Source organism: Panthera tigris, chromosome X (assembly GCF_018350195.1).
Source record: "Panthera tigris isolate Pti1 chromosome X, P.tigris_Pti1_mat1.1, whole genome shotgun sequence".
NCBI lineage: Eukaryota > Metazoa > Chordata > Mammalia > Carnivora > Felidae > Panthera > Panthera tigris.
The window spans coordinates 27,030,178-27,057,895 of NC_056677.1; the positions used below are offsets into that span (position 1 = coordinate 27,030,178).

Consider the following 27,718-nt stretch of genomic DNA (forward strand, 5'->3'; position numbering starts at 1 on the left):
CCCTTCCAGAATACAGGCCGTGTGTAATGTCTGCAAATTCTTCCCTTCAAGACCCTTTGGCGGGAAGTCTTGCTTGCCTGACTTTATTTTGGGCTTGACTTGCAAGTCATTGGTGGTTCCCTTTCTAATCACAAAATGGGGGGGGGGGGAGCTGCCTGGATCTGCAAATTTATTTGAAATGTGAGCTCTTGATAATCCCCAGAGGAAAAAGTGAAGTACACAGTTTGCCATATGGGATGGATAAAGCAGGTGAGAGGTCAGAGGTGTCACTATGAGAGATGCCATTCATATAGTGATGAGTAAATGAAACCACAAGTATATCGGACAAAGGGAAAGCCCGGGGTGAGAGGCCGACTAAGGGCAGGAAGATGAGATCAGAGATTTGGGAAAGGTTACATTGTCCCCGTGTTCACGGCAAACATCCAGAGACGAAGAGTGGGAGGTGGTCCCTACACTAAGCAAAGCGAACCTCTTGGGCAATCATTGATAGCTTCAGGGAAGTGGTTTAGAACCTGGGCCACAAGAGGTTAGGTAGAGAAGGAAATGACAGAAATGTTTGTAGAGTTCACTTTGGCAGTTAAAGGAGCAAAATCAAACAGGAAACTTCAGGCATGGGAGCTGCCTCACTGTGGGAGCCAGGATTTGGAAGGAGGAGGGAATAAGAAAGTAGGCAAAGTTAGGCAAAATAAAGGAAGCCAAGTTAGCCAATGAGAGTAGAAAATTTCCACTTGAAATTTGCTTGATAATACAAAGAATTTGTTAACATGAAAAACTGGGGAAAAAAATGACTGGATGAGAACGGACCACTCATCAACCAGCCAGGGCAAAATGTGGATTTGTATCTAGCCACTCCATAGTTATGCTCTTAATCTGATTATTAGAAGGAGCTCGTTACTTAGGAAATCTCTTAACATTTTCTTTTCCCTGAATTCTGCCATCTTTCTGGCTTTCTTACCATATCCACCAAAACCACTCCCCTGCTCTCTTTCGCTATCTTTGAGTTCATACACGTTCTCCTTGGCAACATTCAGACTCTTTGGTTGTCCTGTACTCCCCGGGTCCACTTGAAAGCACTTGGGACCATAAATGGTGCCAGGGGGAAGTTCCAGCTTGGAACAACCCCATCTCTATCTTAGTCACCACACGAAGAACTAATGTTGACTCCAGTGAGAAGAATGTTCCCATGCCTTTTTCTTGGCTGATGAGCAGTTACATCACTGTTCCTGAAAATTAGAAATAGTCGTGCTATGAAACAGCAGAAAGTATGTACATCGGCTAATATGTCAGCTGCAAATTGGTATACTGATTCCCTCCACCTGAATAGAGCTTAGGTAAGAGATTGATCCTTAGGCATTTTGGTACCCACAGATAAAGTAAGTTAAGTTTTCTTAAGGTCGGTATTAGCAAGAGGTTCAGACCAAAGTTAGGATACTTGTCTCCCCAAAACAAAAGATACGCTATGAACTGCCGTGCTGCCAGTTCCATTGGTGTTAGTGACCTTCTAATCTCATTGCTTTTTTTTCATCCTTTTTTTTTTCTATACTAAAGCTCTGTCTCTTGCTGCTTAATAAGCTAGCTGTTACTAGGAGCCTAATGAAAGGTTGCTTTTTTTTCTTCCCTGAGTCCAAACCTTCCTAAATCACCTCTTCATTACTCTACTCACTTTGAACATTAAGAAACAAAAACAAAAAGAAAAAACAAAGCTGAAATAGGTCATGTGAGAGGTTCATGAAAATCTCCATCCAGGAAGGACATCATCACCCTAATTGGTTTATAACCTGCTGTGCTCAATAGTTCTCCAACTCATCTTAGGGCTTTTTTTAGCCTTAAAAATGAAAACTTCCATGTGGTGAAATCTAACCAACAATGAGCAAATGCTATAGGATTTTAAAAAATAGCTTCAGCAATGGCCTTAGAATACTCCGGGGCCTCTGCATAACTGTCTGACTGGAGAAAATGATCCACAAGGTACCACGTGATTGCGAGGTTTTAGTTCACATTTTACCAACGACAATGGAAGTATGAATTCAGGATGCTAAGCCCACACCTCGGCTCAATTGTCTATGAAAGAAAAAAATAAAGAAATCAACGATGTTCCTGACAGTAGAAAAACAAGGCAAATTCTTATAGATGTATAAATATGTAAGTATGTCCCGTCATTAGTATTATTCCTAAAAATAAAGAAATGCTGATTTTTCAGGTTTCTGAAAAAAACAGAGTAACATTCAGTAGGTACATTTACACATTGCTTTTGAAACACCTGAGCTCTGCTGAAAAAAAAAATGCATTTCCTTTGTTCCCACCTCAAACTTCCTGCCTTTGTTCCCACCTCGAATTTCCTGAATCAGAATCTTCTGGCTCTTGGGCAGGCACATGCATTCACAAGAGGGACAACAGTGCCCCGAGGAGGTGAATATTTCTTCTTGAGGGACAAAAATTCACGCGTCACAGTGGTTTGGGACTCTCCAAGGGGCCACAATATAAACAGATTATGGAGCATATCTGTGGGATTAAAATTCCATGGGGGAGGGGCACCTGGGTGGCTTAGTCAGTTGAGCCACCGACTTCGGCTCAGGTCATGATCTCGTGGTTTGTGAGCTCGAGCCCCGCGTCGGGCTCTGTGCTGACAGCTCAGACAGAGCCTGGAGCCTGCTTCGGATTCTGTGTCTCCCTCTCTCTCTCTGCTCCTCCCCTGCTCATGCTCTGTCTCTCTCGGTCTCAAAAATAAATAAACATTAAAAAAAGTTTTTTGTTTTTTTTTTTAAATTCCGTGCGGGAGAGGGGATTAGGAAACTAAAAGTCTAAAAAGGCTTCTTAGAGGTTGATGAATAAAAGGTTGAGAAATACTGTACCAGTGTAATATATGTGAAAACACTACCTGCAAATAAAATACGTTTTACTGAATGGAATGGGAAAGACACAGATAGATACAAAGGGAAAGAAAAAGTTCACTTAGATTCCGCCAGTTGATAGCTATTAAACATTAAATTTTTTTTAATGTTTATTTATTTTTGAGAGAGACAGAGACAGAGCATGAGAGGCAGAGAGGCAGAGAGGCAGAGAGGCAGAGAGAGGAGACACAGAGTCCGAAGCCGGCTCCAGGCTCTGAGCTGTCAGCACAGAGCCCGACGTGGGGCTCGAGCTCACGGACCGCGAGATCATGACCTGAGCCGAAGTCGGACGCTTCACCGACTGAGCCACCCAGGCGCCCCGTAGCTATTACACATTTTGAGGTATATCCTCCAGTTATTTGTCTTGCTGGCTTTTATTTTTTTGTGTCTCTTTTTTTCTTCTGTACAAAAGTAGGCTGACACAGCACAAATAAAATTGTGTCCTACTTTTTCACACTTAGCCATTAATGTTGTAACCACTCATTCCCTATGCCATTAAAAACTATCTGAAACTACTTCTAATACACATTGTGATATTCATCAATAGGTATGAACCAACCTTTAACAACAAAGTTTCTCCAAACATCGAATGAGTGTCTTTGTTGTATTAGATAGAATTAATATTAGTATGGTAAGAGATAGAAAGCAGGCATTTTTAGATTTATCATTTTCCTGTGATAAATAAGCAAATTACAGGCTTAAAGAAAAGCTATATACCGAAGTGTCTGATAACCAAATTCATTGTTCAGTTTCCATCTGTGTTTAAACAATGCCATTTTACCGTTTTCCTTCTCATTCTGTGCCTCTGTTTCCACCTGCCTCTCTCGCTTTTAAGGATGTTTTATAAATGAAACCTGGAATGTCTGCTTGTGATTGTTATTCCCACCTTTGCAGCTCAAAAGAGGGTAAAATCAAGGACTGAGTGCAGAGTGCAGAGCGTTTGGGACTAAGCCATGAAAGCGGTGTCTTTAATGACAGTGTACCTCCATTTTCAACCTTCATTTTCATTAAATTCTCATCTGATTATTCATGTTGAATTGTCTATAGAGCACTGGCACTTGTTCTTACACGTGATTATTGACTGAAAACTAATTTAGGGAAAATAACTAAAGATTGAGAAAGAACATAAACCTTTTCCTTTATTTATCTGGTTCAGGGATTGGTTTTTATGTTATAATCCTGTGCTGACTTGTACAGCTGAGCGTGTATGTGTGTGTGTGTGTGTGTGTGAGAGAGAGAGAGAGAGAGAGAGAGAGAGAGAGAGAGAGTAGAAGGAAGAGGAAGAGGAGAAGAATGGGAAGGAGGGGTGGGAAGAGGGGGAGGCAGGGAGGAACATTTGCTTTCAGGATCCTATTTCATTCAAGTTCATCATACTATTTTTAAAAAAATTTTTTAATGTTTATTCATTTTTGAGAGACAGAGAGAGACAGAGTATGAGCGGGGGAGGGGCATAGAGAGGGAGACACAGAATCCGAAGCAGGCTCCAGGCTCTGAGCTGTCAGCACAGAGCCCGACGCGGGGCTGGAACCCACAAACTGCAAGATGATGACCTGAGCCGAAGTCGGATGCTTAACCCACTGAGCCACCCAGATGCCCCGTCATACTGTTTTCAACTGAAAGCAAATCTTCATATTTTTAAACTACATTTTTTTTAAATAAGTTTATTTATTTGAGAGAGACAGAGACAGTGCGAGTGGGGGAGGGGCAGAGAGCGAGGAAGAGAGAGATTCCCAAGCAAGCTTTGCAAGGCCAACGCAGAGCCCGACGCAGGGCTCGAACCCACAAAACCATGAGATTTTGACCTGAGCCGAACCAAGATTTGGACACTTAACTGACTGAACTACCCAGGGGCCCCTAAATTACATTTTTAAGAGTATGCATATTTCTTTCCAGTTTTATCTTTTATTTTATTTTTTAATTTTTTTTAACCTTTATTTATTTTTGAGACAGAGAGAGAGACAGAGCATGAACGGGGGAGGGTCAGAGAGAGGGAGACACAGAATCCGAAACAGGCTCCAGGCTCCGAGCTGTCAGCACAGAGCCCGACGCGGGGCTTGAACTCACGGACCGCGAGATCACGACCTGAGCTGAAGTCGGCCGCTTAACCGACTGAGCCACCCAGGCGCCCCTCTTTCCAGTTTTAAACAACGGATTTCTATTACTATTAACATGTATACACATCTATTTCTATTTTCTGTACATACCTATGTAACTCATCTATCATTCTCTACCTCTCCATCCCCTTACGTTTCTCTTTACATGTACAAGTTCAGAGGGGCTCTGAGTCCTAACCTTCCAGAAATTTGGAAACAGCCAGAAAAAAAGATTTTCTTCTGAAATTGAAATTGGGGAATGAAGGAGAGGATACATGACATCAGCCATCTGCAAAAATAACCTGGCTGAGCTTCAGAGAACTCCTTAAGATGCAGATTCCCAGGTCCTTCTTATATCCCTATTATGGCAGAATTGCTTGAGGTAGGAGTCCGGGCCTTGCCACTGGAGTTGGAGATCGCTGCCCAGTTATTTTGTAAGGGTTTTGGTAATGGAGTACCCCGTGCAATCAAGCGAGGAAGGAGTAGTAATGTGGAGCAAGTAAGAAGCTCCAGCTATTGGCTCACATCTCTGGAACACACCTGAGTTTTACACTGCCCTGTAACAGAAGGAGGAGGAGGGGAAGTTAAGTCTGTGTACGTGATGGCGGGGGGCAGCGGGGGGGAGACCCGGGTTGCATGGAATCATAAAGGAAAGCCAGGGGAGCAAGCAAGCATTTGTTACCACGTCTTTGGTACCACCTGAGAGAAATGACCTAACTCTTTCTTTCTATTTGAGGAATCACTTAGAATAAGAAAAGTGGGCGGTTTAGGTAGCTTCTCTCACTTAGCGAACCATCCTTTAAAAGTACCTTCTTACCCTTCTTCCAGGTCTTTGGTCACCATTGAACCTTGCAACCCATAATTTGGTCTTCTACATGCCCTCATTGGGGAGGGCACCTGGGCAAATGATCATTATTAATTTTTCTGACAGCCTTATGTTGTGTTATAAAATACTGATTTTCAATTTATTGTCTCATCTTTCAAATGATTTGTAAACCAATCTCTTGTGCGTCTGTGAAGTGTGGGTCAGGCCGCTAGACCCTGATCACCTCTGACACCACTGAATTATTAAAATCTGGTCGTCGGTTATGCAAAGCTGAGGACCAGACTTTAGATCTATGATAATACACCATACGGTCTGAACACTATCAAAGTCCTCCTTATTGAAGTTCTTCCTGAAATGATTTATTTAATTAATATTTTTTAAAAAAAATCCTTCAAGCAACAGATAATGAAAACCTAATCCATAAACCTACATGAAAAATGTATATATTAAGATCAATTTCAAGTCCATGATGTACATATCACTTTTTGTTTGATGATACCTATATTCTAAATTTTCAATCTTAACAGACATTAAGAATTCAGAAATCTTTGACCAATGTTAAGTCGTACTTCAAAAATCCTGGTTGATTGGCTACCGATCAAGAGATGTTTTGTTTTGTTTTGTTTTTTAAACCATGCCCTTTTTATGTCTTTATAAGGTTCCTAGCATATATTCCTGTTACTCTCAAAATATTTCCTCAGGAGAATTTAGTCATATTCTGATCCACTTAAAACAATCACCAGTTAAGTACAAATTCGCTTCCAAAACCAATCTGAAAACACATTGTAGGAATATACATCTGCTGAAAGATGGTTTCCTTTTATGTTCCCCTTCCCATCTAAAAGTTATTAAGGAAAAGTCTGTTGCTATGGAAACATTCAATTTGGCACCATCTGTATTCAAAATTCAATTGCTGCAAGCCTTCAGCCAATCTCCGGTTTTTAATTGGCAGAACCTTCCCAGAATGCTTTACAAATCTTTTCGGAAGCCAATCCATGAAGCACATCACGACGTAGAGCATCAAGAAAGTTCACAACGCAAGCCTCACTCCATTATCTTAAGATCACCCTTGCGCAGTCTCAAAGCATGAGGCCTTCTGATAATTACTTGGCATGGGGATAATGCCTAAAATTTATTGCCAAGTTGTTTTCTTCTGCCTAATGGATTTCTCATTCGAAGAAAGTACTCATTTTACAAGTGACTTAAGTATTTAAAAGACCCTGAAAAGGAGCCCCAGTGCAAAACTTACATAGCAATACACAGTTCGAATAGAAAACGCATATAGAAGAAAGAAGTAAGAATGCGTATTTTGTAATCAGCCTCATCCGAGTTCAAACGTAATTGGAACGCTTGTTAGCTACTTGACTTAACCTCTCTAGGTCCCATTTTCCTCGTCTGTAAAGATCTACTGTGAACACTGTAAAGTATGCACTTTGGACAAAAGACATACTTCACATATCCCATAATGGAATTGAAGATGTGTTGATCTCCATGGTGTTGAAGAATATTCCTTTGGAACGTCAAGTGTCTGTATATAAGTATCATTAAAATTTACAGGAGAGTTATCAAAGACAAATTGTCTGAAATATTATTATTATTTTATTACATTTGTTTTCACGTGTATTTATTTTGAGAGAGAGAGAGAGAGAGAGAGAGAGAGAGAGAGAGAGAGAAGGAGGAACGTGAGTGGGCGAGAGAATCCCAAGCAGGCTCCACACTGTCAGCACAGAGCCTGGCACAGGGCTTGATCCCAACGAACCGTGAGATCGTGACATGAGCCGATATCAAGAGTTAGATGCTCGATCGACTGAACCACCCAGACGCCCCTGAAAAATTATTTTTAAGAAAGGGAGGATATGGATGGATCTTCGAGAAGCATAAAGACACTCAAAGTAAGAAAGTTACAAAAAATGTATGCACAGTTGTGGGTTGGATCATGACATTTTGATGGGCTAGAGAAGTCACTCGCCATAATTAAGCACTGACATGGTTTCTTGGGCAGGGGGGTTCTTGCAACCCACCATGTTGTAATTATCCTATGCGATTAGTGGCCCACAGCTAACTAGAATCTGTTATTCTATAACTCAGGTTTGCTCGGCCACAGCCAGCCCTCCCCTTTGATAATCCTTAGAAGGCAGTGTTCCAGCTATATTACTTACTGCTCCTAGGTTACTACATACTTTCAAAAATTCATGGCTTTGATTAACTGGTAACTTCGGTATTAGATAGATTTTTATATTTATCCAGTTAAGCTATTTCGGGCATACTTGATTATCTTAATTGAACCAAAATACTGTAAGTGTTACCTTCATGCCGTACCTCGGTGCAAATCACTTTATATTGTTTTCCCCCTTTAAAAAAATATGTAAAAGGTACAACTTGTATGTTGAATAATCAGGATTTATGGCATTTAAGTATAAAGACAGCTTCATCTGTCTTCCTTTGTCCCTTTAAATCTGCTCACGGAGGTAGTTCTTCTTCTGTCCCTGGGTGAAAATATGGGCAGCTTCCAAGTCTTTTCTGGCCACCGTAAGGTAATACAAGGTTCTGGTGTCATTTTAATACATTAATATTAGAATTTCCAGTCTAGTACATTAATTAACCCTTCAAGCTGAATTCACATATACAACTTCTCCCCAACTGGCAGAGGCCGCAATTGGCCCAGGTCCCTTACTACGGTGAGGAGGGGGTAGGCTGAGCTTCCTCTCTCATTCACCAGCTGCCCTTTTTCACCCTAACAGAGTTGAACAGGACTGGATGGAAGAGAGGGAAGGAGAGCAGGAAGTTCTTACTTGACGACGTACTGTGGCTATTCGAATGTGACTTTTTGCTTTCTGGGTCTGGCTGATGTTAAATATCACTAGAGGGGTTTGATGAAGCTTTTCTAGACTTGGCAGCCACTGGCATCCTTTCATTTGCTGTCCTAAATCCAGATAAATGTCGTTTTTTTTTTGTTTTTTTTTTGTTTTTTTTGTTTTTTTAATTTTGGTGGGAGTGAATCATTCCCACCTCAGGTTCCTAAAGGAACTTCTCTCAGGGGCACCCGGGTGCCTCAGTCGGTTAAGCGTCTGACTTCGGCTCAGGGCAAGATCTCACGGTTTCTGAGTTGGAGCCCCGCGTCGGGCTCTGTGCTGTCGGCACGGAGCCCATTTGGGGTTCTCTCTGCCCCTCCTCTGCTCCTTCTCCCTTTCTCTCTCAAAATGAATAAACTTAAAAAAAAGAAACTCCTCTCTCTTCAAATGGAAGGTCGGCTCCTCCCCTTGTGAAAGTGGGGGACCTTAGGAGAAGGGGGCACGCAGAGCAGCATTTTCTCCCAAGAACCGTCAAATTTTTCCCAAGTCGCAATTTTCTGAATCTCTTTCTATCCACTTCCTTTCAAAATGTGCATACCTGTTGCCTACCTCACTTTGGTGCCTGCTGTGTATAGGAACTGAGTGCCTCAGTCATAGACACTTCCCATTTGCTCTCTGGTCATAAATGACAGTGTGTGTTAGGACACCGTTAGACCAAAGTGCTCTAGTACTGAACACAGAAAGGACAAGCAAGACCATACCAGATGGTCTCCGAGGCCTCTTTCAGTGTTGAAGGCCTTTACTTCTTTGATCCCCGTATTTCTTCCACTTGAAATGTATCTCTCTCAGCTGTAAGGTCCAGCTTCCGATTCACTTCCATGATACGTTCCACTGAGACTTCAGTAGACCACGAACACGTCATCTGAACCTTCTTTGTGCCAAGTGCTAGCCTAGGTTCTGGAAGAATCTGTGATGAAATAAAACAGTCTCTGCCCTCACACAGCAGAGTCTCTTGCTCCTTTCAACCTCCATTTTACTGTGCTTGTACCTTGCATCTGTGTTTCGCTTCGGTATCAAAGTTATTATCTGTACACATCTGTCTCCCCTTGGGCTATCAGCTCTTGGACAAAAGCATTCATATTTTATTCACTTCCATATATCCCTTTCACCCGACGGTGACCAAATAATTATAATTAAATGAAGTAATGAACAATGAATAAGTGCATGGATGTTATGAAAATATTATTTATATTTTTCTATGGCATATATACACCTCTATTCTATCGAACATTATAATAATTTTACTATTTCTACTTAATAACAAACACTTCATTGGAGGAGATTATATTATTATTTCCTTGGAATACCATAAAATTCCCAGCCTGATACCATACACGCTGGAAGTACGTAATCAAAATTTGATAAATAAATGTGTGAATGAAAATTTCAATATTTTAACTTGTATTTGCCCTTCACGTAACTTAAATACGAACGCAAATTGTTAAGTAAAAAGATTAGGTCAAGTTTAAAATATAATTCAGCTATAGCATTTGGGACATGAGTAAAATAATCTTTCACTCCAGATGGATTTCTTTGTGTAAATTAGGTCCTTATTAAATATTTGCAGACATACATTTATAAAAGAAAGTCGTCAGTCTCATCAGTCTGTTTCTTTTAGAAGAGGGTCAATCTATATTTAATTTGCTTCCACAAACTTGAAGGTGAAAACTTATTTAGTAAGCACCTAATGACTGTTTTCCAGGTACTACTGTTAATCTAGGCACTTTAAAGGATGGGGCCGATCCTTACATTTCTTACTACTTACATGAGAAAGAAACTTGGAATAGTCACCACTGCATAACTTGATGAATTTATTCTATTTCTGATTAAATTATACTAAATCATATATGAACATAATTTAATGCTCTTTTGTTATTAGCACAGGGCACTGTGATACTGAAGAATCTAATTTTTAAATGAAATAACTTGTTCAATTACTTTAGCATACTAAAATAGAATAAAATTTTTATTACTTTTAGTTTCAAACCAGCATTATGACATTTTCTTGAGTTCCTTTTAAAATTCCTTAAGGATGCCAATTCTATCTTTAAAAACCAACTTGGTATTCTAGTTGAAGGGGAGCAGAATATATCACCCCGAAATATGCCTGTTTGGCATAAGGATTATTTTAAACGGGTGATTTTTTTAAGAAAGAGCAGACAGAGAAAAGCCTTGAAAATGAAGTAGAAGTCACCCTAAGAGATATTTACATTTGTAAGAGAAATCTCCATTTGTTAAGGTGTCTCCCTGTCTGTACTTGACTCTAAAATCTCTAGTAACTCTTATCAATGGAATAGTCAAGGACTTAAATCTGCAAAAACCACACCCTTGATTACTGCCTTTGCCAGATAACCTCCCATAATTGCCCCCTGGAACATCTTTTGTCTTTGGCTGGAGATGTCATTAAAGGTGGCCGCTGGCTGGGGTCACTTTTGGGAGTTACTACTAATCTGTCTTTTATTATCAGGGATGTCTCAGTGAAGAACCTAGAAGGGCAGAAGGAAAATTATGTTTCCTCCCCTACATAGTCAACAACTTTTATCTGAACTAGACAGTGGTATCTGCCAGTTATTTTAGAGGACGGAATTTTGAATCAGGAATCTGGTTCCTATAGTCATGGTAAAGACCCATCACATAATCTCTAGGTCAAAAATATATTTCAAGTCAACCCTTTTTGAACGGCCATGCAACTTGGTGTGTATGCTTAGAATCAAGACACAAAAATAATGAAATGATACCATTTGATCGAAACAAAAAAATAGTAGTAGTATGGCTCAAATGAAGCAGCTTACAAGTGCCTATGCCAGATTTGGGTACCAACTGATGCAAACCATCCTGGGCACTCTGGTTGTTTCAAGTCTTAAAATAGGTACAACTCATCACCCACCTAAGGAAGTGTACAGCCAGTGAATGTAACGTTTTTAATGGCCGTAGCGCATTGTGCGGGCCGCCCTGCATTTTGAAATTTATTCTGCTTCCCCTAGGGACAACAGGCAACTTAGTCATCCCCTGTGTTCTTTATATAATACAACTTCACACTCCTATTTTGTCTTAAGTTACAACATGACTTCCTGATTTGAGTTCTCTGAACCTTTTCAACAGACATCATGATAAAAGGAAAAAGAAAGTTTCATTAAAAAAAAAAAAAAAGATAAAGAGAATCCTAATCCAAATTTCTACTTTAAAGATTAGAGGGGGGGACTTGAGCTTCTGAAGATTAAGAACTCTCTATTTACATTTCATTTCCATTTTGCTCCAATCAGCTGAGCCTCCAAAAACGAGGTGAAGAATATTTCAAATGGCCTAGTACATTTTCTGCAAGGATGAGGTATGTGAATTGGAATCAGACCAAGGTGCTTTTTAAATCTCTTCTGCTCATAAGAGAGTGTACTAAAAAGACTTCCAATCTCTTAAAACTGAACTATCACTCACCGTTCCAAAACCTGGGTGTATTTACTGTGGGTTTTGTTTGGGTTTTGTTTGCTTTTTCAGCAGGGCATTTCATTAATCTCTTCGGGTGAATTTTTTTTCATTTTTGTTTTTTTTCAAGCTGTGTTGGCTTTTTTTTTTTTCAGTGACTTTGCTGAAGGCATAAAAATGAATCCCTAGGAGGATTTTGAGTTCCATGATTCATTAGCTACCTGATATATTTTAACGGAAATATCATAAGTTCATAAATAATTGATACAGATATATGTCAGTAGTATATGTAACATTTATGTGTAAATATATACACATAGGAGTACATAAGACATAAATACGTATATAAACGTGTACATATATATGTGTATATAAACTTTCAATAACTAACTCGCAAGTGTTGTCTCCTTTCAGTGTTGGTTTGGGGAAAGAAGAGCCATCTAACACCCTTTTTAAGAATCAGAACACTTGGGTTAAACCCTGGCTTTTCCCTGTGCTATCTGTGTGACCTTGAGAAAGGTATCACAAACCATGATCCTCGGTTCCGTCACTTATCGAATGAGGACAATACCTACTCTAGGCAATGTTGTGGATATCAAATCAACTCACATATGTTTTAGAGTTCTTGGTCCAATATATGTAAAACGGAGCACAGATATACAATATCACTATTTATAAGACAAGATATTTTAGAATCTGAGTAAAATCTGACTTGGCCAAATACCATCAGTAAAAATTGTGACACCTCCATACTGTCTGAAATGTTTCGTAGATTCTGGAGTTCTCTGGGACACGTTTTCCATTACCGAAACCCCTAGCTGTGGAGAGGGGAACCTGAGCAGTGAAGCGCCCTGCCATATGCTAAGAAAAAAAACGAATCCCGTTCCATTTAATGATATGTACCCCCTATGGTACTATGCCCCCTAGGTGCATATATGCTTTGTTTGGCATCGTACCCTACAATGACAGACACATAACCTGATGTGCTAAAACTCCAAGAAGTTTACAAGTACTAATAATCATCAGGAGAAATACCCCATTTTAGAGTCCGACGGGACTGAGCCTTCCCCTTTTAGCAGTTCCTACGATGGCTAAGACAAAACTAAATCCTTACTGAGGAACAAGTAAAGTCCCACTGTTTCAAAAGGCCAATATGAGGGGCGCCTGGGTGGCTCAGTCGGTTGGGTGTCTGAGTCTTGATTTGGGCTCAGGTCATGATGCCACAGTTGTGGGACTGAGTCCCGTGTTGGGCTCCATGCTGAGTGTGGAATCTACTTGGATTCCCTCTCTCCCTCTCTCTCTACCTCTCCCCTGCTCATGCTCTCTCCCCATCCTTCTCCAAAATCAAAAAGGAAAAGGACCACAGGAGCCTATACATTCCTATGTTGTTCATATGGCCTTATCTTTCTGCACAATTACACTTGATGTTCACATTTTCAGGTTGACTGGATTTTATCGATTCATGGCACAGTGTTCTGTTTAATTATAGAGAAAGGTGTTTTTCACTCATTCTTACTCTGTGCATTTGGGACCCAATTTTCTATTTTAAACATTGTGCTGTGTAGCATACATTTTTCTGATAACAAATTAAATCAGGCTGCTGTAGGACGCTATACCTTTCCTTCTGTCCACCGATTGTGTTTTCCTGAAAGCTAGCCGTGGCCCAAGGCAGCGGTTCTAACACTCTTGTATAAAAGAAAAATCAGATGCCAACGGTCAAGTTTATTGTTTCTATCACCGCCTTATGGACTTTATAGGAGGCTCTGAATGGCTTTACTCCTGTGACCCAGGGTTAGACATACAGATGGCAATAAACCAGACTATGCAGTAGCTGGAAACACTAAAAATAGAACATTCTGCATAAATATTTTTGTTTTATCTTAACACTGAAGAAAATACCATAAAGCACTTCACTCATTCATTCATTGATCCATTCATTCAGGAAATCTTGGGGGAGAGCCTAGTTTTTCTAAATTCCTAGACCGGGATTTAAGAGAGCACTCAGTGGCGATGAATTTCTTGAACAAGCACAAAAATTCTGGGTATAGACATAAGAACATTTCCAGTCTCCATGTATCCATTTTCTACATATGAGAAACTCTTACCCTGATGGTCAACAAATGTCAACAACCTAGAACACCCGGTAGAGCTCTTAATAAGGAGGAGAGCTGATAATGTGTCCCCCATCCCAAATTCACAAGTTGAAGCCCTACCCTCCATTGTGATGGTATTTGGAGATGGGGCCTTTAGGAAGTAATTAACTTTAGATGAGATCGTGAGGGTGAGGTCTCCTGATGGCATTAGGGTTCTCGTGAGAGGGAGAGAGCAGATCTTTTCTCTCTGCAGCATGTGGACACAGTTAGAAGGTAGCCCTCTGTAAGGCAGGAAGAAGGCTCTCACCAGATCTGCTGGCACCTTGGTCTTAGACTTCCTGGCCTCCAGAACTTGGAGAAATAAACAAACATCTATTGTTCAAGCCACCAAGTCTATGGCATTTCGTTACAAAAGCACAAGATGTTTAAGATATTGATATCTACGCAGTGATTTGCCATTTGAAAGGGGGCATTCCATACGTCATTCTTTTGAATCCTAACAGCAATCTGGAAAGGAAGGCATCAGCAGCCTAATGTTATAGATGAAGAAATAAAGGGTGAGAGCGATTCAATAATTTGTTAAGGGTCCCACTGTCATTAAAGGGCAAAATCAGGATTTAAACCACCTCTTCTCATTTTAGACGCCCTGCTTTTAGCATTGCATTATGCTAAGGATGAAATGAGGGAAAGACACGCTAACACGTTTGTCTTCCTAACATAAAAGTAATAATCACCATTGTCATCATCACTGTCACTATTATCCCATAACCAACCAGCTGCCTCAGTCTTTCTGTTAGGCCTCCCAAACTCAAAAGCTTTCTTTTCTTTTCAAAACCCATACTCTTCGTGTGGAGCCAGGCTGAGAGAATTATCCACACGTCCGGTCGCCACAGAAAAAGTCTCGGGGTGGGGGGGGGGTCTTTTTCCTTTCAACATGCACATGCATAACCAAGGGCCCACACAAGTGGTCTGTCACTTTCCGGGGGAATAGCAGCACTGACATCTGCTGGGTTGTCTGACGGAGAAAGTTAAAACAACAGAGGGTCAAACGTCTAAAAACTTTCCTTTGAAGGCTTGTTAAGTCCGGTAGTAGTCATCTCCACAGTGGCCCCATTCTCCTTCACCTCCTGGTATTCATGACCTTCTGGAGTCCTTCCTCCTCCCACCTCATTGCATCGGGGCCAAACGGTGTGGCAAATAATTTACAGAAGAAGTAACAGGACAAATACTAAGGCGAGGTCAAAAAAGGCACTGCTGCTTGTACCTCGTACTCATGGTTGACTCCTGGGGGAAGCCAGCCACACAAAGTCACAGGGGCACTCAAGCAGCCCCGCGGAGGAGCTTGGGTAGAGAGGAACCAACTAGCCAGCAGCACCTCACAAACCATAAGAGTGAGCCACCTTGAGAGTAGGTCCTCCGGCCCCCATCAAGCGTCCATATGACTGCAGCCCCATTTGGCTACTGAACACAGCCTCGTGAGAAATTCCAAGGCGGAATCACTCAAACTACATGCTCACGATCCCCTGACCTGCAGAACCCGTGAGAGGTAATACATGATTATTACTGTTCTAGGCAACTACGTTTTGGGGTGATTTGTTTTGCAGTAATATGTAACTGCAAACTCCTTTTCTTGACCAAAGCAGAAGGAGCCCAGCTCTCCCCTTTGGATGTGGAAAGGTCACAGTCTATTAATCCTTTCTGCTTGCTTCATACATGCTTCCCTGAAGGCAGGTACAAGAGAATAAAGACCAGTTGCAAGCAATGTGTTAGGTTGATTCAAATTATTAATGAGAAAATTTGGGTAGAGAAAAAAAATCCAGGTAGATCTAAAATAATTGCTACCCTTTCCCAACACCTGAGGAGAGCTGAGAGAGTCTTTTAGGAACTGTGTATGCCATATCCAACCTTTGGCTTAGCTCCATCTAACCTGCGTGATATCACAAAGGAGGAACATTCCTCTCTATACCCAGAGGTACAAAAATATAATAGAAATTCAGGTCTTTAATTCCAACGCCCCCCTAGGCCGTAAGATAAAAATGTTAGCCTGTGAAAAACTACAATTTCTCCTGTGGGCACATCTCTTTCTGTTTTGTATTTATCTTACCTGCCCACATTGTCTGAGTGTGAGATTCTTTGTATTACGTGTATTCATCATTATCTTTATTCAATCATACAAAAAAAAAATCCATTTTCACTCACTGGTTTGCTTATTTAATAGTTATGTTCATTATGTTTCGTTTTTAAAGTGCATGAGTAGAACACGTGCTAATCCAAATCTTTCACCTTAAAAGGAAACATAATGAAAAAATAAGCACTTAGAAAATGGTATTTATGTTCATAATTGTGGCTACGTCACTTTAAATAAAATATATTTATTATTCCCATTACACGTTCACATGAGAGATGAATAATTGAAGACAATTATGACTGCTAATTTGGATTTTAAATCCTGTTCAAATATGTTTTGATACTAATCCTCTTCCAGAATTAAAGAATAGGTACATCAAAACAGAATTATTTTAGGACAGATGTTTAGCATTAATTTTTGTTTTCAACATATGAAATTTGTTGTCAAATTGGTTTCCACACAACACCCAGTGCTGATCCCAAAAGGTGCCCTCCTCAGTAAGTTTAGTATTAATTTAACACAACGTAAGTAAAAGTGTATAAGGAAAAACATACATATTTGCTTTTTATAGGTATATTTTTAAGTTATAATTACTCTGACAGAGCTCTGAAATTCTTTAAGAGGTTACAGATCATTTGTAAATGTCATGTATATTTCCAGATACCCTATTACTTGGATACAAATGAAAGTTAAAGAAATCATGACACTTACATGTGAAGAAACACATGGCACTATGAAGCACCGTGTGATGGTTAATTTTATGTATTAAACTGGCTAGCCAATGACACCCAGTTGTTTAAGCCCCAGTGTAGATATTGCTGTAGAGGGGTATTTTTCATTATTTTATTTTATTTTATTCATTTTTTTATTTTTTTTAAATGTTTATTTTTGAGAGAAAGAGTGACAGAGAGTGCGTGAGCAGGGGAGGGGCAGACAGACGGGGAGGACAGAGGTATCCGAAGAGGGCTCTGCACCCATGCAGGGTTTGAACCCACGTACCATGATATCCTGACCTGAGCTGAAGTCAGATGCTTAACTGACAGAGCCACCCAGGCTCCCTGAGGGGTATTTTTTAGAGAATTGAAATCAGTAGACTGTAATTAAAGCAGATCAGCCCCCATAATATGGGTGAGCCTCATCCAATCAGTTGAAGACCTTAAGAGAAAAGACTGAAGTCCCCAGAAGAGGAAGGAATTCTGGCTCCAGACTGCCTTTGGACTCAAGGCTGCAGTATTAAGTCTTCTTTGAGTATCTATCCTCCTGACCTGCTCTAAAAATCTCAAACTTGCAGTCCCCACAGTCTCAGGGACGAATTCTTTAAAATCTCTGTCTCTGTCTCTGTCTATATACACATATGAGTTAATTATAAATAATTTATAATATCATTAATATACTAAAAATAGATGTATGTGTACGTACACATATACATATATACGGGGTTCTCTGGAGAACGCTAATAAACTCATTCCTAGTGAATAATGACACTGGAAGAGAAGATTAGTATTATAACTAAATAATACTCATAATAATACATGTAGTAAAACTTTTATTTTTGTAGTGGGATTGAGCAAAATATATTTTGTTTAATCCTTGGTACACCATCAAGGTCCACTGCACCCAAATATATATTTTGAGTTTATTTTTTAAGAAGTTCTTACTATTTGTAAAAATCGATATTTTTGGACTTTTATTCTTTCCTAGTGGTCTACCAAAAAACAAAGTGATATTTTACTTATTCCTTAAATAAAATCAAATTCATTTTATTTACCATGTGGGTCCACTGAAGCCTTTCATAAGTCTAAGATACACTGTGTAGTCTTAGTAATCTTATTTTTCCTATATTTGGAAACATTTTGCTATCTTATCACCACTCATAAGTTATTCCTAAATATGCTAAAAAGATCTGTAAAGTGAAAGCATGATGGAATTATTTAGAAGGATGATACAATAGTGAAATAAATCTTCAACCTTTAGGTTTCTTATTACACTGGCCAAAATAGTGCATCTTCTTTCAAGAAGGTATAAAATAGGATTGGGGACACCATCTTCGGAGTCTGCTGTTAGCTTTCGTTGAACAGAGTTGAAAACGTACGTAGCACTTTTCATTTCACTCCCATAATGTCAAAGACAAGAAAATTGACAGAAGAAGATACTTATGATTATGAGACATGATGGAAGATAAATGCGAGCGGACAGACATCATCATTCTAGACTCCAGTAATGATGGTGAAATTGATCAGATAGGGGAGATCTTAGGTGAAACCTTAGACTGAGCCTTCAGATGATGAACAAACACAGGGATTGATGAGCAAATAATATATTTCTAAGGACATAAGGAAAATATGATATTGTAATCTAGTTAGGCATTCAACAGGAAGGACTTCATCACATAATGTTTTGTTGAAGAACTTGAGCCATCCTATTTTGCTAAAATGATGTGGGACACTGTAGCGTTTATGTTTGTGCCTCCAAATTCATTTGGTACGAAGTTTGTTGGGTTCAATTCTTATTAAAATTTCTAAGGAAGTTGGTTTTTATTACCTCTCTAATCTTACTTCTGTGAAGTATTTGGAACATAACTTAGACATACAAAATAAAAAGCACAATGGCTCATATAAACCTAGAGGGCAAATGGTCGTCTGTTTTCTTTTTCCCGGTACGCTGAAGGGTGAATCAGAAAATGACATGCACAAACACAACCAACTTTAACTCTCAGCTTTCTTATTCAACGTATCACTAAGGACCAGGAAGAAATCTGTGTTATCGGACTGGTGACACAGCAGAAGATACAGAAAACAAAATACCGAGTAACACTCATCCACTCAGTCTTCAGCGTGTGTTTGTCTGAATGCGCTTCTGTCGTAAGCAGCCGCTGGGAGGTGTGACGCCAACTCCTCTTCCTCCATTCCTTAAACGTGAGCCAAGCTCCGGACTGTTCCCTAGTCTTTTCATCGGGCTCCGTGTCCCTGTGCCAACTCACCACCTACTTCAGGTAACTTCCAAATCTGCTCGGAAGTACCTTTGCTTCTGAAACGTCTCCTTGTGTTCTCTTGAGCACGTTATTTTATCACCCGCATTCAACTCCTTGTCCTGAGTCTGTCTCCGGTTATATTACCATCTTCCGGAGCACAGAATCTCAAAATCTTCAGAGGCAAACCCTTAGATTCCACACCTCCAGTCGATGTCCAAATCTTGTCAATACTTGGCTCCACCGCATGTCTCAATTCAGTGCTTTCTTTCCACTCTACTGCCACTGCTCTAGCTTGGGCTCTCTTGCCGCCGACCTTGCCTCCCTGACTGCTTTTACTCCTGTATCCACCACAACATACTCACACACACACTCCCACTTCTACGAGTTCATCTGTCACCCCATTGCTAACTTAAGTCTAATTATGTATTCCCCTCTCGTCCTTCCCTCAAATGCCCTTCCTCTCCCAGCCTCCTTCTGCTTTTCAAAATCCCATTCACGACCAGATCGAATGTGACCTCCTCCTAGAAGCATTCCCAAACCCCTTCATTCAGATCCCATCTTCCCTCCTCTTGTTCTCTCTCAAGATTGGGGAACACGGCTCTGCTCGAGTACTTATCCTGGACTGCCTTGCCCCAATAGACTCGTCCAAATACCCACATTTGATTGTAAGCTCTTTCAAGACAAAGGCTGAATCTTATTTTTCCCTCTATCCCAACCATCACATCTGACATTAACTAGCACAGAGCAAGCATTCAAATATTTACTGAACTGAACTGAACTCTTCGGTTGCCGGCGGCATCCTGGTGGATGTAAATTTTGAGAGCTGCTTGTAGTTATAACAGGTTGACAGCAGGTGCTAGATGTCAAAAGAAGAAATTTATATGGCTGACTCCACGTCTTCTAAAATAAGCAACTCTCTAATAGACAATACCTGAGAGGAAGATATTGGCTGGCATTTCATTAGCCATAGAGATTTCATAAAAACGTGGAGAACAACAAAGTCTTTTTATTTCACCACGAAGGATTTCATACATTTGGTGGCAGCGATGAATGATAGGTTGACAAAGCTGCTGTAAAACTGTCAGTTAGTTCAAAAATCCTGTGAGGGTATTTTTATTCTCATGCAGCAGAACATTCTCCCTTCTACAGCCCTGTATCCCAGCTCTTTAAGCAACACGATGTGAACTCATTTCTCAAAATGTATACGATGTCACCAAATTTCTCAAAGAGTTCCAGACTGGTTTGAAAAAGCCTTAGCTGAAAAAAAAAATTTAAGGAGATAATTCTCTCTTAAGATTTGGCCTTCTGTTTCAGAAGTCCCTTCCCTGGTTTAGCTGATCAGCAGCCATATATTCGGCCCCCACCCCTCTTGATATGCTCTCACCTCCAGTTCCTCTGCACCAAATTCATCTCTCCATGATGGTACACACCATTCAAAGAGCATCTTCTGTATGTGAGGTCTTCGCGGTAGAAACATCACCTAATTTTATCTTCATAAGCACCGTACCAGCTAAAGTATTACTTATTGGTCCCACATGACAGATGAGGAAACCATGGCTTAAGAAGTGACTCCACTTGGCCAAGGTTGTATAGCTAGGTTCGCTATTCTCTACATTTCCAGCATGTGCAAGAGAGTCCTATAATTACACAATGAAATGCATACGAGACTACAATAGAAATGGGAGCAGTAAAAATTATATCCAGATTACAGTGAACTGCGGCTACTCCTTATATTATCAGTTCCCAGAGACTCTTGTTTATTTTATTTTTTGACTAACCCTTTTCATCTGATGTTCCTTGGGCTTGGGAGTCATATATACATAAGTTAGAATCCTAGTCCCTCGCTTGATATCTTACTACAACCGTAGGCACATTACTTAAGCTCTTTGAGCTTCAGTTTTCCCATCTCTAAAATGGGCATAATAATATCTACCCTCCTAAGGTCCTAGTAAATATTGAAAATAAAATACCTTACACGAATTGCCTTGCTCTTTGTAGTATGACTCATGTATTTGTTGAATTCTACTTATGTATCTTATTCCATGTTTTCCAAAGCAACCTTCTCCTTTTAGTTGTTTTGCACTTCTCTCTATCTTTTCTTCCTTGTGGTCTAAAAACCAGGCGGCTACCAGAGACCTGATTAAATGTTTTCTCACTAAGCACGCAAACCACCCAATTAGATTATAATTAAAATAACAAGAGCTAATATGTACTGAGTTCTTACTGTGGCTGGGATCTAAGTGCTCCTCTTGTATTATCTCATCCAATTCTCCCAACCAGGAGGTAGATGCAAGTAATCTCCTTTCAGAGAGGAGGTGACGGAGATCAGAAAGTTTACTGAGATTACTTGTTTGTTCAGGGTCACGAAGCTACTAAGGGGCCAGCCCGGGCAGCTTGCCCTCAAAACCTTTATGTGCTCTTGTTAAAGATCTTTAAAACGGTAACAGTGGGCAGTTATGGCGGGAGAAGCTACAGAAGCAAGGTTCTAAAATACAAATGTCAGATGAGCCAAGTTCACCAATATTATCTGTGGGATAAACAACAGCAATAGGAGAGAGGAATTCTTTCTTTCCGTACCTTCCTCACTGCTGTGTAAGGTATTAGGGTATTATGATCTGCAGTAGTGATGGGCACGAACAAGCGTTTTGCACAATTCAGAAGCCTCCCAGGAAGCAATTTTAGATCATTCCAATCTTAGCTGGTTTTGGTCCCCTGACCTAGCCCTTTTGCAGGAGAAAATGATCAGGGATGCCTGACACATTCAGCAACCAAAGAACGGAGGGAAAATGAGTAGTTTGAACATCAGAAACAGCACGGAGAATTTCTTATTTGAATGCACTGAGAATGAAATTTTTCTCTCTCACCTAGATCACTACAACGTGATTTCCATAGATATAATCACCTGAAAAACAACAGATACCATAGAAATCGTTTTATACGGTGAAACATGCTGGTATTTTGCAGACCCAATTACTTGAGATTTCAGCATGGATATTACTAGTAGAGAGGAATTGCTTCGTATTGGACTTTTCTCTTGATAGAATGCAATAAATATATACAGATTTCCCCAACTGTTCCAAGTTATGAACTGGGATTTACCAAGGAAGGAAAAATGATTCAATACAGCATTATACTCTTACCGAATATTTTTCTTTATTTAGCTGATTCCTTTTTAAGTATTTCTAGGAGTTTCAGGGCAATAAAAAAGGAATCCTGAAATCTTCCAATAAGAAAATACAATTTTATGAGCAAGTATTTTATTTCTGCTCTTTCCCTGAAAGCCAAATCTATACTAAGGAAAATTCTATTTTGAACACGACTGAAACTTTATGAGTATTGAATCTCCATCCCATGTCATAGATTTCAAATGGAGAGATAAACTGTAGCAGAGCAGGGCTGCAAACGACATTGTTTAGATAAACATATCTTGTCAGAATTATCTTGGTAGCGGCATTAGAGGCTCCAGGCATATTTGGAACTAAGATTCTGGCTTAGGCTCTTAATAAGCAACATGACATGTCTCAAAAGACACTTGGCTTTTAAGAAAATGTTGGTTTTTTTTTTTTTTGGACCATGTGGATTGGAATCTTTCCACTGTACTACAAATATTCATAAAGGTATTCATTCCCAAAAGACAAAAGCTTAGAAAAACAGAACAGTTCAAATTACTGGATATTAGCAGAGAGATAAAAACTTGCCCTCCGGTCACTCAATTTTAATCTACATCATGAAAAAAAAAGTCAATACGATATCAAAAAAAGATTGCGAGAGATAATGGAAAATGTTTAGACAATGTTGAATGGGTAGTGTAAAATAAATTAGTGTTATTTTCCTCTTAGGGAAAAAATAGAAGTTATTTCTCATTAGTAAAATGACAAACGACTTTCTATATGGTATGTTCAGATTTGCATAAACATTTTTGCCCAATTTCCATATTTCTCAGGCGAGAAACAGATCGCTTAACTGTGTAATGGGAATTCAGTCTCATACTGAGCAAATCACTCACTAAGATTCATTCTTTTGGACCAGTACGTTGCAACCTGATGGAGAAAGCCTCACGGTTCCAGACTGAGTGAGGAACATTCTACTACATCAGTCAAAGAGCTATCTATGTTGATCGTTACAAGGCAATTTTGTTCTTGCCTTGCTCGTTATACAAATGACGTTCTGTACCTTACACAGAACTCGACAACTTAAGTGTATTCTTCCTGTCCAAATTAGCTACGGAAAAGACTGATGAGTTTCTTAGCAACTAGTTTCTCTCCTCCCTGGGCTCAACACTGAACAATATTTTGCAGCTTACCTTGCCACGAGGTGTGGTCATGTGATGAGTTCCAGCCAATAGGCTCTGAACAGAATTCACGTGTACCACTTCCAGTCCTGCCTCCTAGTAAATTTCAACGAACAATGCTTATTCCTCATCTGCCCATTAAGTGCAGAGGACTCTGACGTTATGGACACAAAAGATGGATGGGGTTTGGGTCCCTGAATGACGTCACAGAAAGCTGCTTATTTTCGACTGCACCAGAAAAAAGTGAACTTCTATGGTAAGCCACCAAGCGTTGGGATCTTACCTATTAGAGTGGCTAGTGCTACTCAACTAATACATTAGCATATATTCAAATACATTGTTTGAGCAACAGTAAAGAGTTAAAATTTCAAAATCAAAAAAGTCTGTTTTAATTCAGGATCACAACAGGTGAAAGAGGAAATGTCTTTAGGAAGTGAATCAAAACATACATAATTGCAGACCAAAAAAGTATTTAATCCTAGTCCTAGTGATTCAGGTCATTAACAAAAACAATAAAACAGGATGGAACAGGGCAAACATTCCAGAAGAAACACAGACTTTCAAGCCAGAAAGAAACATTGGCAAATTCCAAGCTCTGGTCTTGGCTCGTGTTGTAAACTCGAGCAGTTTGATTAACCTTTCTCAGAAACTGTTTCCTCATCTATAAAATGAGGGATTAGGAAATTTAGCTGACAAGATTTTATAAAGACTTTATACATACACACACACACACACACACACACACACACACAAACCCACACACTATATAAGACCTACCATCTGATACCTAAGAGGAACTCAATAAACAATAGCTATTATCACTAAGTGTTTACTAATACGTACAAGAATGACCAATAATATTTTTCAAATATTAACCTTTTATACTGGTGACTTAGGCAAGTGCTAATCCAACAGAATGTAAATTCTGAAGACTCTTGGTTTTGAGTTTCAAAAGCCTAATGCCTGGTAAAAGACGAAAGATTTGGAAGGGAAAAGAAAAGGTGATGAAATGAAGGATTTCCCTACTCGTACACTAGAAAAAATCTCGCTGGTTATGGGAAGGGAGGAAAGGGGCATTACACGGGAAAATAAAAAAAAAAAAATCACTATGGATGTGTGTCCCTGGACGGGAGGTAGGGAGAGTGAAGGAAAGAAATCCAGGGAGATCCAAGAGAATCAGATAGCAGAGGTGAACTGGGCTTCGTCCCTGAGGAGAGCCTCTGAGGGTAACAGAAGGAGAGTAGTTTTCCCTTCTGCTTCCTCTGCTCTTCCAGACCCCATGCACAGGCACTCCGAATCCCTATGTATAAAGAAGAGTCCAGGCAATGTCTAGGCAGATGGGCCTTAAACAACCTCCCAAGGCTCTCGCCCGTCCCGGCATGGCAGGAGGAACGGTACAATGATTTCTGCTGTTACACAATGAGAGCATCACAGTAACGGGGGGGTGTCCAGATATGAGAGTGCCACCGCAGAAGGGAACGGATGACGGTCCAGGAAGCAACTGCCTGCTTGGACCAACGACCAAGAATACAAGGGAGAGACTGACATCGCCATGGATGCTAGCCCAGAGAGATGACAACCAAGGAGCAAACGTTCTGTCACACCATGCTCACCACGCCCACCACTCCATGCTTCGCATCTACATAAGCCTGGATTCATGAAAAATTTATTTCCTCAATTCCATGGGATTGTGTTCAGTTATTGAAAGATAACACTATGAAATGAAAAAATCTTAGCACAAGAGGTATAACTTACAACCATTTGGCACTATTTTGATGAATGCAACAGAGGCAAATCGACTTCCAAGTCATTACTGAAACTTTTTCATACATCGTAAGTTGCCCACGCTTGTTAAAAGACTTACTTCGATCAGTAATGATGGTTCTAGCCTCTTGATTGCTGGTCTTGTTTTTCAAATTCTGGGCGGCGGTAATGAGTTCTTCCAACTGGGGGCGCCTCTGTTCCAAATCCTGCAGTGTTGCCTGAAGGAAAAAGCTTAACTTAATATTGAGGTTCACCAGCCTTGCGCATACCTTTTATGTAATACAAAGTAAAGCGCAATTTTCCAACCAACCAAAGCACTTCTGGAAATAAAAAAAAAAAATATGTTACTGGATATAAATCTCTAGTGTATAAGGCTTTATAGAGAACACTTTAACAGGAAATGTGTTTCATTCTTAGCCACCCAAAATATTACAGATGAAAATCTTGATTACGGACTTGCTTCACTATTTAAGAGCTTCGATGGAGTCATTTCAGAGTACCTGGGTTCACTTAAACCAGTGCATGAGTGCCACAACCAAGAAATGTAATTTTTTGACTTATGACAGACAGCTATTTATACTTGTAATCTCATTTTGTGCAGCGTCAAAATTAAAGTGTATATTTTAGAAACGTTAAAAGCACAGAAGTGATTCGAGAGATGTAACTGATTTAACTTCTTTGTACCTGAGCTTCCTCACCTACGAGAAGGGGACGCAATAAGCTAAGTCAGTCCTTCCCCAACGTTGCCTTCGATGAGAATCACCTGATTCCTGCGCCTCACCACCCACGTTCTCCCCCACCATGAACAAATGAGTAGGGAGGAGGGCTTGGAAAATGCCTTTTTAACAAATTCTCTACTTAATTCTTATGATGAGGCAAGTTTGGAAAGCATCAGACTAGAAGGTAGTATTCATATTCTGTATTAGCAATTACTTTAATACTGCTTTAGGTAAAAGTACCAGCAGAATAAAGCCAAGAAATAGGTGTGTGTGTGTGTGTGTGTGTGTGTGTGTGTGTGTGTGTGTGTGTATGGATGTGTGTATTTATAGGTAGCTACGTTCATCACTAAGAAATTCCCCCCTCCCACCAGTGTCCATCTACTGTCTCTGTCAACTCACCCTCCCGGCACTAAAGGGCCCATGTCCCAGCGATATTTACATAGAAGCTTGGGAAAAATAAGACTTCTCGCTTGTTCTCTTTCTAAAATGGAATACATTTTATTTTAATTTGGGAAGGCATAATGGATATTTGTTATTAGTTGATAACCCGTATGTGACAGATGTTTTACACACATTCTCGCGTTTTGATTCTCCTAATAACCACACAGGAGGCCAATGAAAGTGAATAGATGAAACGTGGTGGAGATAGTAATGTTTAGGAAACTTAGTTATGTACCATGCCCTTTGACTACTGCCGATTTTCTAAGGATTTTGGGGTTCAGAAAGGCCGAGTTTTGATCATTTGTGCGGTGTTTCTTTTGTGAACAGGTGGGGACACAGGCCTTGTGATTTCAGCGCAATTGCTTTCGGTAGTATTAAAATAATGGCAAGGACTTATCCAAACATTACACATCTATTTTGCGCATTTTCCCCTCTCTGTGTTAAAAAATTGGAGGGGCTAACTTTTAACCAATTTTCCACATTTGTAAGCTGTGATTGCTCAGAAGAAAAATCCAATTTTCAGGTTTCTAACTTTTATGGTTTCTTTACACAAAAGGGTGTTTGAAATATGGAACAAATTGCCAAAGACAGCTATTGAAGTAAGTGGCATAAGTCAGTTGGAGAGCACTGAACAAATTTTAAAGTAGGAACCATATAGTAGTGGATAGATTTTATGAAATAAGATGTTTTCCAGGGTTAGAATGTTAAACTCTGGTCATCTGTGACACAGCACGCTTAAAAGGTACTTCGGAATTCCTGACTCTTAAATATTTAACACATTCAAATAGATGCTTTAAAAACAGACTTACCCAGAAACCTCAGATAAAGTCAAATATTTCCCTCAAATTTAACCGAGAACTCTATATAATACAGGTAGCAAAGTACACAAATTCATTTACTCGCTCATTCTTTCATTTTGTAAATATCAAGTACCGCACACTGTTCTAGGCACTATGGAGATAACACAGGGCACGAACGGATTAGGTGGGCTTTGTGCAATTTAAATGCAAATTTGTGTTTTTTGATCCTGGGACATTTTTACACAACCAAGATTATCTCTACCGTCATTTTCATTTGTTTTAATATTAATTCACCCTCAAACAGCCAAGCTATTCTTTGCTTCTCTCTTTTGCATGTATTTCCCAAGGTTGGCTTTACTTTTCTCCTTCTTTTAGGATCACAAAGTTCGTTTAAGAAGTATGTTGTAGAAGTAACCTGATCAACCTTAA

General features: G+C 39.8%; 1 protein-coding gene across 1 annotated transcript in view; it reads right to left on the reverse strand.

The window, feature by feature from the left end:
* The window catches only part of DMD (dystrophin), a 1,614,661-nt gene that overhangs the window by 549,138 nt on the left and 1,037,805 nt on the right, over positions 1–27,718 (reverse strand). Inside the window, exon 48 of the mRNA XM_042974140.1 lies at positions 25,430–25,547. Coding sequence (XP_042830074.1) covers positions 25,430–25,547 — 118 coding nt within the window. The remainder of the gene's footprint in view (positions 1–25,429; positions 25,548–27,718) is intronic.